This window comes from Salvelinus fontinalis, chromosome 33 (assembly GCF_029448725.1).
Source record: "Salvelinus fontinalis isolate EN_2023a chromosome 33, ASM2944872v1, whole genome shotgun sequence".
NCBI lineage: Eukaryota > Metazoa > Chordata > Actinopteri > Salmoniformes > Salmonidae > Salvelinus > Salvelinus fontinalis.
In genome coordinates, this window is record NC_074697.1 from 50005667 (window position 1) to 50020476 (window position 14810).

The window sequence follows — 14810 nt, forward strand, 5'->3', positions numbered from 1 at the left end:
ACGGACAAACTGAATTGGTCCACCCACACAGACAGCGTTGTGAAGAAGGCGCAGCAGCGCCTCTTCAACCTCAGGAGGCTGAAGAAATTCGTCTTGTCAACAAAAGCACTCACAAACTTCTACAGATGCACACTCGAGAGCATCCTGTCGGGCTGTATCACCGCTTGGTACGGCAACTGCTCCGCCCACAACCGTAAGGCTCTCCAGAGGGTAGTGAGGTCTGCACAACGCATCACCGGGGGCAATCTACCTGCCCTCCAGGACACCTACACCACCCGATGTCACAGGAAGGCCATAAAGATCATCAAGGACAACAACCACCCAAGCCACTGCCTGTTCACTCCGCTATCATCCAGAAGACGAGGTCAGTACAGGTGCATCAAAGCAGGGACCGAGAGACTGAAAAACAGCTTCTATCTCAAGGCCATCAGACTGTTAAACAGCCACCACTAACATTTAGTGGCCGCTGCCAACATACTGACTCAACTCCAGCCACTTTAATAATGGGAATTGATGGAAATTATGTAAAAATGTACCACTAGCCACTTTAAACAATGCCACTTAATATAATGTTTACATACCCTACATTACTCATCTCATATGTATATGTATATACTGTACTCTATATCATCTACTGCATCTTGCCATCTTTATGTAATACATGTATCACTAGCCACTTTAAACTATGCCACCTTATGTTTACATACCCTACATTACTCATCTCATATGTATATACTGTACTCTATACCATCTACTGCATCTTGCCTATGCCGTTCTGTACCATCACTCATTCATATATCTTTATGTACATATTCTTTATCCCTTTACACTTGTGTGTATAAGGTAGTAGTTGTGGAATTGTTAGGTTAGATTACTCGTTGGTTATTACTGCATTGTCGGAACTAGAAGCACAAGCATTTCGCTACACTCGCATTAACATCTGCTAACCATGTGTATGTGACAAATAAAATTTGATTTGATTTTTGATTTGGATTACCAGGACGTGTGCTACGGGCTGACCAACTGGCAGGTGTTTTCATTGACATTTTCAACATGTACTCCCTGACGAGGGCCATGCAGCCGAAACGCGTCGGTTTTTGAAACTGTATCTATTGAACATGCCATCGTAATAAAGGCATTTTAATTAATTATATGAAGAGAGCCTTTCTTTTCTTTTTTTTCGTCCTCCTTTCTTTTTGTTGACCAATTTACCCCTTTTACCAAAGAGCACCTTCTATCTACTAAAATGTACTATTGTGTACCTCAGTAGCGCTTCCCTTCCTCCGCTTTCTACTATGTCCCTGATTGAGTCTGTAATAACAACATGTTTCAAGCAGACCACCATTGTCCCTGTGCCCAAGAACACAAAGGCAACCTGCCTAAATGACTACAGACCCATAGCACTCACATCCGTAGCTTTGAAAGGTTGATAATGGCTCACATCAACACCATTATCCAAGAAACCCTAGACCCACTCCAATTTGCATACCGCCCCAACAGATCCACAGATGATGCAATCTCTATTGCACTCCACACTGCCCTTTCCCACCTGGACAAAAGGAACACTTATGTGAGAATGCTATTCATTGACTACAGCTCAGCGTTCAACACCATAGTACCCTCAAAGTTCATCACTAAGCTAAGGATCCTGGGACTAAACACCTCCCTCTGCAACTGGATCCTGGACTTCCTGACGGGCCTCCCCCAGGAGGTGAGGGTAGGTAGCAACACATCTGCCACACTGATCCTCAACACTGCAGCTCCACAGGGGTGCGTGCTCAGTCCCCCCCTGTACTCCCTGTTCACCCACGACTGCATGGCCAGGCACGACTCCAACACCATCATTAAGTTTGCAGACGACACAACAGTGGTAGGCCTGATCACCGACAACGCCGAGACAGCCTATATGAAGGAGGTCAGAGACCTGGCCGTGTGGTGCCAGAATAACAACCTATCCCTCAACGTGGCCAAGACTAAGGAGATGATTGTGGACTACAGGAAAAGGAGTACCGAACACGCCCCCATTCTCATCGACGGGGCTGTAGTGGAGCAGGTTAAGATCTTCAAGTTCCTCGGTGTCCACATCAACAACAAACTAGAATGGTCCAAACACACCAAGACAGTTGTGAAGAGAGCACGACAAAGCCTATTTCCCCTCAGGAAAATAAAAAGATTTGGCGTGGGTCCTGAGATCCTCAAAAAGGTTCTACAGCTGCAACATCGAGAGCATCCTGACTGGTTGCATCACTGCCTGGTACGGCAATTGCTCGGTCTCTGACCGCAAGGCACTACAGAGGGTAGTGTGCATGGCCCAGTACATCACTGGGGCTAAGCTGCCTGCCATCCAGGACCTCTACACCAGGCGGTGTCAGAGGAAGGCCCTAAAAATTGTCAAAGACCCCAGCCACCCCAGTCATAGACTGTTCTCGCTACTCCCGCATGGCGGTACCGGAGTGACAAGTCGAGGACAAAAAGGCTTCTCAACAGTTCTAACACCCAAGCCATAAGACTCCTGAACAGGTAATCAAATGGCTACCCGAACTATTTGCATTGTGCGCCCCCCAAACCCCCCAAAACCCTCTTTTTACGCTGCTGCTACTTTCTTTTTTAACATATATGCATAGTCACTTTAACGATACATTCATGTACATACTACATCAATTGGGCCGACCAACAAGTGCCTCCGCACATTGGCTAACCGGGCTATCTGCATTGTGTCCCGCCACCCACCAACCACTCTTTTACGCTACTGCTACTCTCTGTTCATCATATATGCATAGTCACTTTAACCATATCTACATGTACATACTACCTTAATCTGCCTGACTAACCGGTGTCTGTATGTAGCCTCGCTACTTTTATAGCCTCGTTACTGTATATAGCCTGTCTTTGTACTGTTGTTTTATTTCTTTACTTACCCATTGTTCACCTTTTTTGCACTATTGGTTAGAGCCTGTAAGTAAGCATTTCACTCTAAGGTCTACCTACACCTGTTGTATTTGGCGCACGTGACAAATAAACTTTGATTTGATTTGTAAATATTTGTATGAACATAACAAGATTCAACAACTCAGACATAAACTGAACAAGTTCCACAGACATGTGACTAACATAAATTGAAGAATATTTCCCTGAACAAAGGGTGGGTCAAAATCAAAAGTAACAGTCAGTATCTGGTCTGGCCACCAGCTGCATTAAGTACTGCAGTGCATCTCCTCCTCATGGACTGCACTAGATGTGCCAGTTCTTGCTGTGAGATGTTACCCCACTCTTCCACCAAGGCACCTGCAAGTTCCCGGACATTTCTGGGGGAATGGCCCTAGCCCTCACCCTCCGATCCAACAGGTCCCAGACGTGCTCCATGGGATTGAAATCCAGGCTCTCGCTGGCCATGGCAGAACACTGACATTCCTGTTATGCAGGAAATCACGCACAGAACGAGCTGTATGGCTGGTGGCAATGTCAGGATGAGCCTGCAGGAAGGGTACCACATGAGGGAGGAGGATGTCTTCCCTGTAACGCACAGCGTTGAGATTGCCTGAAATGACAACTATCTCAGTCCGATGATGCTGTGACACACCACCCCAGACCATGACAGGCCCTCCACCTCCAAATCGATCCCGCTCCAGAGTACAGGCCTCGGTGTAACGCTCATTCCTTCGACGATAAACACAAATCCGACCATCACTCCTGGTAAGACAAAACCGTGACCCGTCCAGCGACGGTGGGTTTGTGCCCATAGGCGACGTTGTTGCCGCTGATGTCTGGTGAGGACCTGCCTTACAACATGCTTACAAGCCCTCAGTCCAGCCTCTCTCAGCCTATTGCGGACAGTCTGAGCACTGATGGAGGGATTGTGCGTTCCTGTTGTAACTCGGGCAGTTGTTGTTGCCATCCTGTACTTGTGTGATGTTCTGATGTACCAATCCTGTGCAGGTGTTGTTACACATGATCTGCCACTGCGAGGACGATCAGCTGTCCGTCCTATAGCGCTGTCTTAGGCGTCTCACAGTACGGACATTGCAATGTATTGCCCTGGCCACATCTGCAGTCCTCATGCCTCCTTGCAGCATGCCTAAGGCATGTTCACGCAGATGAGCAGGGACCCTGGGCATCTTTCTTTTGGTGTTTTTCAGAGTCAGTAGAAAGGTCTCTTTAGTGTCCTAAGTTTTCATATCTGTGACCTTAATTGCCTACCATCTGTAAGCTGTTAGTGTCTTAACGACCGTTCCACAGGTGCATGTTCATTAAATGTTTATGGTTCATTGAACAAGCATGGGAAACAGTGTTTAAACCCTTTACAATGAAGATCTGTGAAGTTATTTGGATTTTTACGAATTATCTTTGAAAGACAGGGTCCTGAAAAAGGGCTGTTTCTTTCTTTGCTGAGTTTATGAATGTACAATAAATGTTACACAAAGATTAGATTCCACGTGGTTTTCGCTGTTAACACATGGGGGGGAAAGATCCGATAGTCCAATGCATTGGAATCGTACTGCCTTCATAAATACATTCATATTTCGCAGAGCATTAGCTGCTAAACACTTTATTTCCCCCTCCCGAAATGTATTGTCGACACACAATACAAACTTCAACATCAAAAACAGTTGGCATGTAGGGAAGGAGGTTGGAATGCACTCAAAAAAGTGCTTGGAATGGGGAATCTTCAACATATAATGCATCATAATTTACAGTTATTCACAAATACAGCTAGGTCGTGTGTGTGTGTAACACAGCGCTCTATCGTCGCCTAGTGAGCGCGTGTCATAAAAAAAAATTTACTCTTTAGAGTCCCCAACTGTACTTTGCAAAGACGAAAAGCCTAGAACCTGTGGCTATGAGTTTGGGGAGAAGGTAAACAATACCTCGACAAGTCCTGTTGTCAGAGTGCAGCAGGTAGCCATAGCGACAGGAGCAGTAGTAGCCACCGATGTAGTTGTGGCAGAAATGGTCACAGGCCAGGTCTTCATCGTTCCTGTCCCTACACTCATCCACGTCTAGATAGATAGAGATAGAGATAGAGATAGATAGAGAGAGAGAGAGAGAGAGAGAGAGAGAGAGAGAGAGAGAGAGAGAGAGAGAGAGAGAGAGAGAGAGAGAGAGAGACTTTTTGCTTAACCCTGCACTAACATACCTGATTCAACTAATCACCTAACCCTTGATTAGCTGAATAGCTGTGTTAAAATTGAATACAAATGAACTTTTATTAACTATTATATCCTATTGGTGCTGGGATAGAACAAAAGCCTAAACAACCTTTGGGTCTAGCCTGGCCCAGTATTGAAGAACACTGATTAACAATGTTAGATGTTTCCGTCACCCTAAAAGTAGCCTATGGGCCATAACAGACATCATCCATGGTCCGGTTTCCTTTAAACAGCCACTACAAACTTCAGCTAACTTTAGCGACTATTAGCTAACAACGAATAGAAGTGATAGTACAGGCCGCTCACCGACAGCGCTGTAGTGTGACTCGAAGCCCAAGAAGCGTTCCTCATTGGAGAAGTCGGACCGGAAGGAGACACTGAAGGAGCTCCTAGGGGAGCTGATGACCTGCTCTCCTGGGACCTGCTCTGTGTCACTGTCCTCGCGCCCACAGAACACTGCCAGCTCCTCTCCATTAGCCTCCACCTGCAGAGTAGAATGGACGTGTGAGCACAAAGTCACATACAGCTGCACGACTGCAGACACACACACAAGAATATGTAAGCCTACAGTACATGGCATTGACATGAATTACCACCTTTATCAGCTATTGACTTGATTTTCTCACGTAAAGCTTTTCATAAATCGCATTTCAGATGAATATTGGAATGTTTTAATTAATATTTCTGTTGATGTTTTCTAATGATTACCGATCAGTGGCCTTTTTGTCCACTAATTAATCCATTCCAAATATCTCCCCCCTGTTTCTCACCATCTCTCTCTCTCTGTGTGTGTGTGTGTGTGTGTGTGTGTGTGTGTGTGTGTGTGTGTGTGTGTGTGTGTGTGTGTGTGTGTGTGTGTGTGTGTGTGTGTGTGTGTGTGTGTGTGTGTGTGTGTGTGTGTGTGTGTGTGTGTGTGTGTGTGGTGAAACAGATGTACGCACAAACACTTTTTAGAACACCAGTCTTATCTGGGTCTCTGATAGCATGTTTACACTGAGTGTGTCAGTGAACGGTCGGTTAACCCCAGCTACAGCAGAGCAGCATGTGGGAGATTAAGAGACAATTTTGTGCAAGCATAGCCACACTGGCCACAGCCCCAATACCACCCAACACTAGAACATTTCTACAACTACAAGCAAAGCAACAATCACAGTTATACCACAGATATTATAAAACACTTCCATTGTGTGCTTATTCACTCCGATGTAAATGTGCAAGCATACATTCACACAGGCGCACACAGGTGCACACACTCACAGATCAGCATCAGACATATACAGTACATCTTCATTCAAGGAGAGGACAATACAATGTTATCTGTGTCGGTCACCGGTCGCAGGACTGAGAACTGTGGGTAGATCAGTAGTGTTGTGTGTGTGAGCGTCTGAGTGTGTGTGTGTGTGTGTGTGTGTGTGTGTATGCACAAGGATCCCTATGCATGCTGCACCCCAGGGGGTGGGGGTCTGGACAAGGTGGTGGAATTCAGGCAGACGCCTCACAATGGAACCAAAAGAGCCTCATTGATGAGCTGTGATTTTGGCAGTGGGAATTGGGAGGCAACTTATGCCGTTATTAGAGTCTGGACGCGCTCTGGGGTAAAGTTTCCACTAGATACAGATCCAATTCTAACCTTAGCCATTAGTGGGGAAAATGCCAAACTGACCCAAGATCAGCATCGAGTGGCAATGCATAAAAAAGGTTACATTTTTGGGGCGGCATTGGAACACGTGATTTCAGAGATAAATAATGTGTGGCGTGGCAGCAACGGTAATGATCAAGCCTTACATCAAACATAGAAACAAGCGCATACACACAATCACCCCCCAACCCGACACAAAACCACCCCCTTGTAAAAAACAGACAAGAATGCATTGCATTGTGGAAAAAGCAGTCATCTGGTCCCTCTGTTGTCCTTTTGCGTCTGGCTGCTGGTGTGGCGCTGGGTGCATTGCGGTGGTGCCCTGTACAGTTATTTGAATATGAGCTTGGTGGGAAGTGAATGCTTCAGAGTCGCAGTGGAATGAATGCTAATAACACCATGGGCAGGACACCAGGATGCTGACCTGCCTGTCTGTCATACATACACCCTCTCAGTCTTTCTCACACACACACACAGCCCATCAACATTAGTGTAACTTGATTACCCCCAGCGGGAGATTGGTTCTGCAGAAGAATTATCCATACAATTTGCCACTCTCTCTCAGCTATTTTCTGGTTCTCATAGGGGATGTAATGACACTCTGGTTGTGTTCCAATTCTCTACCCTTCACTTCCTCATGCATTGAAAAGCATTTGATTGGTGCTTCTTGAAAATGTATTTTCCTCCAAGAAAACGTTAGACCATGTGTACGCACATCTTCTAGTGGTTGAAGTACTGTATTGCAAACAGGTAAGTATTTTGTGCAAATGGGGGATATGATAACACACTTCATAAAAACACAAGATGTAGCCATTTGTCGTTACTGAGAGGAACAAAAATCAAGGAATTTATTTCCAACACATTTGATTTTTATAACCATTGCGGAATAAATTCCTCACCTTTTCTGGCAGTGATGGGTTCATATTTCTGAGGTAACCATACATGATACCCCTTGACTTATTCCACATTGTGATGTGTTACAGCCTGAACTCAAAATGGATTAAATATAAAAACAAATCTCACTTATTTACACCCAATACCCCATAATGACAAAGTGTTTTTAGACATTTTTGCAAATGTATTGAAAATGAATTACAGAAATCTAATTTAAGTATTCACACGTTCGAATCACCTTTGGCAGCGATTACAGCAGTGAGTCTTTCTGGGTAAGTCTCTAAGAGCTTTGCACACCTGGATTGTACAATATTTGCCCATTATTCTTCACAGAATTATTCAGTCTCTGTCAAATTGATTGTTGGTCATTGCTAGACAACCATTTTAAAGTATTGCCACAGGATTATGAAGCAGATTTAAGTAAAAACTGTAACTTGGCCACTCGGGAACATTCTTCTTTGTAAGCAACTCCACTGTAGATTTGGCATTTTGATTTAGGTTATTGTCCTGCTGAAGGTGAATTAATCTCCTAGTGTCTGGTGGAAAACAGACTTAAATAGGTTTTCCTATTTAAGTGCTCCATTCCATTTCTTTTTTTAATACTGAAAAACTCCACAGTCCTTAACGATTGCAATCATACCCATAACATGATACAGCCACCCCTATGCTTGAAAATATGTAAAGTGGTACTCAGTAATGTGTTGTATTGGATTTGCACCAAACATAACTTTCTATTTCAGGACAAAACGTTAATTGCTGTGCCACATTTTTTGCAGTATTACTTGAGTGCCTTGTTGGAATATTTTTGTTCTGTACTGGCTTCCTTTTTACTCTGTCAATTAGGTTAGTATGGTGGTGTAAAAACACTGAACAAAAATATAAGCGCAACATGTTTAATGAACTGAAATAACATTTCCCAGAAATGTTCCATACTCACAAAAAGCTTATTTCTCTAAAATGTTGTGAAAAATGTTTACATCCCTGTTAATGTGCATTTCTCTTTTTCCAAGATAATCCATCCACCTGGCAGGTGTGGCATATCAATAAGCTGATTAAACAGCCTGATCATTACACAGGTGCACCTTTTACTGGGGACAAGAAAAGGCCACTCTAAAATGTTCAGTTGTCACAACACAATGTCATAGATGTTTCAAGATGAGGGCGCATGCAATTCTGACTACACGAATGTCCACCAGAGCTGTTTCCAGATAACTAAATTATAATTTCTCTACCATAAGCCACATCCAACATCGTTTTAGAGAAATTGACAGTTTGTCCAACCGACCTCGCAATCCCAGACCACGCGTAAACACACCTCTACATCCAGATTCTTGAAATTGATGAAATTGTGGGTTTTCACAACCAAAGAATTTATGCAAACTGTCAGAACCCATCTCAGGGAAGCTCATCTGCGTGCTCGTCGTCCTCACCAGGGTCTTGACCTGACTGCAGTTTGGCATCCTAACTGACTTCAGTGGGAAAATGCTCATCTTCGATGATGACTGGCACGTTGGAGAAGTGTGCTCTTCACGGATGTATCCCGGTTTCAACTGTACCCGGCAGATGGCAGACAGTGTGTATAGCGTCGTATCGGCGAGCGGTTTGCTGATGTCAACATTGTGAACAGAGTGCCCCATTGTGGCGGTGTGGTTATGGTATGGGCAGGCATAAGCTACGGACAACGAACACAATTGATTTATGGCAATTTGAACGCACAGGGATACCGTGACGAGATGCTGAGGCCCATTGTGTCATTCATCTGCCGCCATCACCTCATATTTCAGTATGATAATGCACAGGCTCGTGTCGCAAGGATCTGTGCACAATTCCTGGAGGCTGAAAATGTCCCAGTTCTTCCATGGCCTGCATACTCACCAGACATGTCACCCATTGAGCAGGTTTGGGATGCTCTGGATCGATGTGTACGAAAGGGTGTTCCATTTCCCGCCAATATCTAGCAACTTCACACAGCCATTGATGAGGAGTGGGACAACATTCCACAGGTCACAATCAACATCTTGATCAACTCTATGCGAAGGAGACGTGTAGCGCTGCGTGAGGTAAATGGTGGTCACACCAGATACTGACAAATTTTCTGATCCATGCCCCTACCTATTTCTTTAAGGTATCTAACCAACAGAGGAATATCTGTATTCCCAGTCATGTGAAATCTATAGATTAGGGCCTAATTTATTTATTTCAATTGACTGATTTCCTTATATGAACTGTAACTTAGTAAAATCTTTGAAATTGTTAATTTGCATTTATATTTTTGTTCAATGTTGATACATCCTCAGTTTTCTATCACAGCCATTAAACTCTAAACTGTTTTAAAGTCACCATTGGCCTCATGGTGAAATCCCTAAGCAGTTTCCTTCCTCTCTGGCAACGGAGTTAGAAAGGACGCCTGTAGATTTGTAGTGACTTGGTGTATTGATACACCAATCCAATATGTAATTAATAACTTCACCATGCTCAAAGAGATATTCAATGTCTGCTTTTTGAATTTTTCACCCATCTACTAATAGGTGCCCTTCTTTGCAAGGGATTGTAAAAACTCCACGGTCTTTGTGGTTGAATCTGTGTTTGAAATTCACTACTTGACTGAGGGACCTTACATATGATTCTATTTGTAGGGTACAGAGATGAGGTAGTCATTCATAAATCATGTTAAACACTATTATTGCACACAGTGCGAGTCTATGCAACTTATCATGTGACATGTTAAGGCCATTTTTACTCCTGAACCCATTTAGTATTGCCATAACGAAGAGGTTTAACACTCATTTTAAACAATTCCACTTTGACATTATGGGTTATTGTCTGTAGGCCAGTGACCAAAAAATTCTACATTTAAATTCAGGCTGTAACAGAACAAAATGTGAAAAAGTCAAGGGGTGTGAATGATCCCATAGGCAGTGCATCAAGAAAGAGAATGATTTTACTTAGATGTATATATGTTACTACTCTATGTAGCCTACTGTAATTTCAATTTGTTTTTAGTAGCCTAGACAATGTTTCAGAACTCGTGGTCAGTCCAGCATATTGTGGTTGGGGGAAAACTCTATGTAAAACATGGTTTCAGTCAAACGGTGTGCTGACAGAATGTGCCATTGGTTTCTCTTTCAGAAACTGTCATAGTCCATAAATTACTGAATACTTTTTTAAACATTCTGCCAACACAGTAGATAGATTGGTAGCTTACAGTATGTAAAATATTTGACAGTACATGTAGGCTACAGTATTGCTGTGCAATAGGAGCGCAACATCATAAACCCATTTCATCCCAGAGACTATACCAAGACAGGACATAGAAACACAAAAATCTATAGATAAACAAAATATTAAAACAATTAATTGTTTGCATATAAATGTGGGCTTTAGCCTACTTTTAAATTGTTTCCAATATACAATCAATCTTGACGAATGTGTGGACAGGGTAGGTAACAACACATCTGCCATGCTGATCCTCAACACAGGGGCCCCCCTCAGGGGTGTGTGCTCAGTCCTCTCCTGTACTCCCTGTTCACCAATGACTGCATCGCCAGGCACGACTCCAACACCATCATTAAGTTTAACGACGACACAACTGTGACAACGATGAGACAGCCTATAGGGAGAAGGTCAGAGAACTGTCCGTGCGGAGCCAGGATAACAACCTCTCCCTTAACATGATCAAGACAAAGGAGATTGTGGACTACAGGAAAAAGGAGGACCGAGCACGCCCCCATTCTCATCGACAGGGCTGTAGTGTAGCACGTTGAGAGATTCAAGTTCCTTGGTGTCCACATCAACAAACCATCATGGTCCAAACACACCAAGACAGTCGTGAAGAGGGCACGACAACGCCTATTCCCCCTCAGGAGACTGAAGAGATTTGCCATGGGTCCTCAGATCCTCAAAAAGTTATACAGCTGCACCATCGAGAGCATCCTGACTGGTTACATAACTGCCTGGTATGGTAACTGCTCAGCGTCCGACAGCAAGGCACTACAGAGGGTAATGCGTACGGCCCAGTACATCACTGGGGCCAAGCTTCCTGCCATCCAGGACCTAAATACCAGGCGGTGTCAGAGGAAGGCCCTAAAAAATTGTCAAAAGCTTCAGCCACACTAGTCATAGTCATGGCTTCTTAAAAGCTTATACCCCTAAGCCATAAGACTCCTGAACAACTAATCAAATGGCTACTCAGACTATTTGCATTGTACCCCCCAACCCCCTCTTTTACACTGCTGCTACTCTGTTTATTATCTATGCATAGTCACTTTACTGCTACCCACATGTACATATTACCTCAATTACTGTTATTTTACTGCTGCTCTTTAATTATTTTGTTCTTTTTTTACTTATCTATTTTTTTACTTAACACTTACTTTTCTTAAACTGCATTGTTGGTTAAGGCCCGTAAGTAAGCATTTAACTGTAAGGTCTACACCCAATGAATTCAGCATATGTGATATAAAATTTGATTTGACAGGCACTTGCTATGTTTAGTTTGAAAAGGTCACTGCAAAATATCGAAACATTCTGCCCACACCTACAGAAATGTGATCAAATATGCCATTGCTCTTTCTTTTACAAACTGCCGTGGCCTAATTCCAATATTGCCAAATTACACAGGAAATAAAAGGTGCTATAGTGACTACAAAAGGCAAATGGAGTGCATTTTCCAGGTGGAGTTAATGCGCACAGTTTTACGACAGATCATAAAGTATACAAGAGCACACTTCGGGGAGTGTTCATGAGCAGATTTTGGGAAAAGGGTAGAATCGGACCATGGCCGAAGATACTGTGTCAGACACAGCAGAGAGACAAAAGGGACTGGAGCATTTCCCCCGAATGCTTTGTTGCAGTAAGAGCACTCCACACTACAGTTCCATGCTGCTTATGCTGTTGCCATGCTAAACCCTGTTCAGAATTCCAACCATTCTGCCATAACTCTGGTTCCTAGAAAACAAGAGATGGGTCAGGCACCAAATCCTGGCAAACCAACCCGAACTGGCACCAAAGCCTGGCAAACCAACCCGAACTGGCACCAGCTCCGACCAGGCTCCTGTGCCAGTGCCACATTATCCTTCTCTTCACTGGCATAGCGTATTACACTGGCCCATGCTGGCACACTGACATCTTTGGCTGGCTAAACCCATACACCTTCTCACAGACAAATTAATGCCAAATAGTTCAGCAATATGCCAGGGTCTATTGTGCCAGGCAGGAAAATCTTCTATTACAAAAAAAAGCTCTTTAAAGAATAAAAATGTTTGTCATGAGAGTTGAAAATTAATAAAAATTCATAATTTAATTGACTGAACTAAATCCAGGTGGGACATGTGACATGTGTCCCTTTGAGGCATTTACTCCGTTTACTCACACACACACGCGCAGTCACTATTCACTTACCTTGACATAGTCGTACTCACAGAGGTAGGAGGGTTCTAGGTCGAAGTGCAGAAAGTAAAGTCTGATTTGGAACCCGTCGGGAACGCTTATGTTCCAGCGCACCTCGGACTCTTTAGGGTAGGGTTCTGGAAAGTTCGGAGAGTTGATCGTGCCATACATGTCACTCAGAGAAATTACCTGAGCTCCAGCGGGGACCATGGACAGTAGGTCTAACAGGAACGGTATTACTCTGGAGAGAGAGATATTATGATACATCTATCTTTATCGACATTTTATAATAAAAACGAATTGTCACAAAGTAAAGTAAGTCGCAACTCAACTGACTATGACATAGATGGAAAAACTTTCGTTTTTGGGTATATTTTTCTTAAGGTTATTTCTGAACAAAATGTGTATCCTAGTTTAAGACTAAAGTAGGCTGAATCACAAAGCTTGTTCGATACAGCAATTTTTATTTATAAAACAAACCATAACAATCCCATAAACATTTTAGGTTATTGCTACTGTGGGTTACTTTAGAGAACAATTTGAAAAGTATATACTAGCCTACACCTACCCCATCATTGCCGAAGTTGCAGCCATGTCCCGCTTACTGCGCGAAACAGCTGAGCTTCTTTGAACACCACATCCCTGCACGAACACACTTTCCCAACCAGTGTGCACGTCACTTCTACCAACCGCATGCGCAACATTCAGAATGGAAACAGCTGGAGATTGGGACAAACGCCGCAGTTGTGTAACCAATATTCCACCTCTAGCAGAGGCGGCAATAGTCAAATGCTTTAAATAAGCCTATAAATCTTCCTTCAAATACGATTGCATTTACAAGATTCCAGGGAGGAAGGACCTGCTTTGTTTTGCTTAATCTTCGATGTCTAGTATTTGCACTGGTTTTGTTTGGATAGTATGTCTTTGTGATGACTGGATTAATCCAGGGATTTAGGCGCCATTGTTTTAGCCCGCTGACCTAAAGCCTAGACATTACCTTGGGGAGCTAACACAAGTCTGCAGGTCTCAGGCTCAACTGTAGATGACATCCACTTCCGTTGCAAAAGTTGTCAAGGACTCAGTTGACTAGGCATTGTATCCTCTTGAGTGTTTTTGATGACACCTCCCTTCATCTTTAATCTATCACTCTACCCCGCGTTTTTCTCTCTCACACAAACATACTTGTGAGGCAAACATCTATTTCGTATTCATATTCAATAGACGTCAAACAGGAAAACTGACTGAAATAGGGAGAGACTTTTTGAACTGGGGATAAAATAAAAAAAATACCTACTGGCTACATCTGTCTGCTAATACAGGACTAGTAAAGGCCCAGTGCACTACTTTTGTGAAGTAATAAAGTATAAAGTATATACAGTACCAGTCAAAAGTTTGACGCCTACTCATTCAAAGGTTCTTTATTTTTTACTGTTTTCTACATTGTAGAATGATAGTGAAGGCATCAGAACTATGAAATAACACATATGGAATCATGAAGTAACCAAAAAAGTGTTAAACAAACATATTTTAGATTCTTCAAAGTGGCAACCTTTTGCCTTGACAGCTTTGCAGACTATTGGCATTCTCTCAAACAGTCTTGAAGGAGTTCCCACATATGCTGAGCCCTTGTTGGCTTCTTTTCCTTAACTCTGCGGTCCAACTCAACCCAAAGCATCTCAGCCTGCTTGAGATTGGGTGATTGTGGATGCCAGGTCATCCGACGCAGCACTCCATCACTCTCC

General features: G+C 43.3%; 1 protein-coding gene across 3 annotated transcripts in view; it reads right to left on the bottom strand.

Annotated features, from left to right (window-relative positions):
* The window catches only part of masp1 (MBL associated serine protease 1), a 65274-nt gene extending 51528 nt beyond the window's left edge, over positions 1–13746 (bottom strand). For all 3 annotated transcript variants that reach the window (XM_055896591.1, XM_055896592.1, XM_055896593.1), the window contains exons 1-4: positions 13637–13746; positions 13081–13309; positions 5454–5631; positions 4866–4997 (exon numbers count right to left, since the gene is read on the bottom strand). In XM_055896591.1, coding sequence (XP_055752566.1) covers positions 4866–4997; positions 5454–5631; positions 13081–13309; positions 13637–13662 — 565 coding nt within the window. In that variant the 5' untranslated portion in view covers positions 13663–13746. The remainder of the gene's footprint in view (positions 1–4865; positions 4998–5453; positions 5632–13080; positions 13310–13636) is intronic.
* Positions 13747–14810: the final 1064 nt, after the last annotated feature.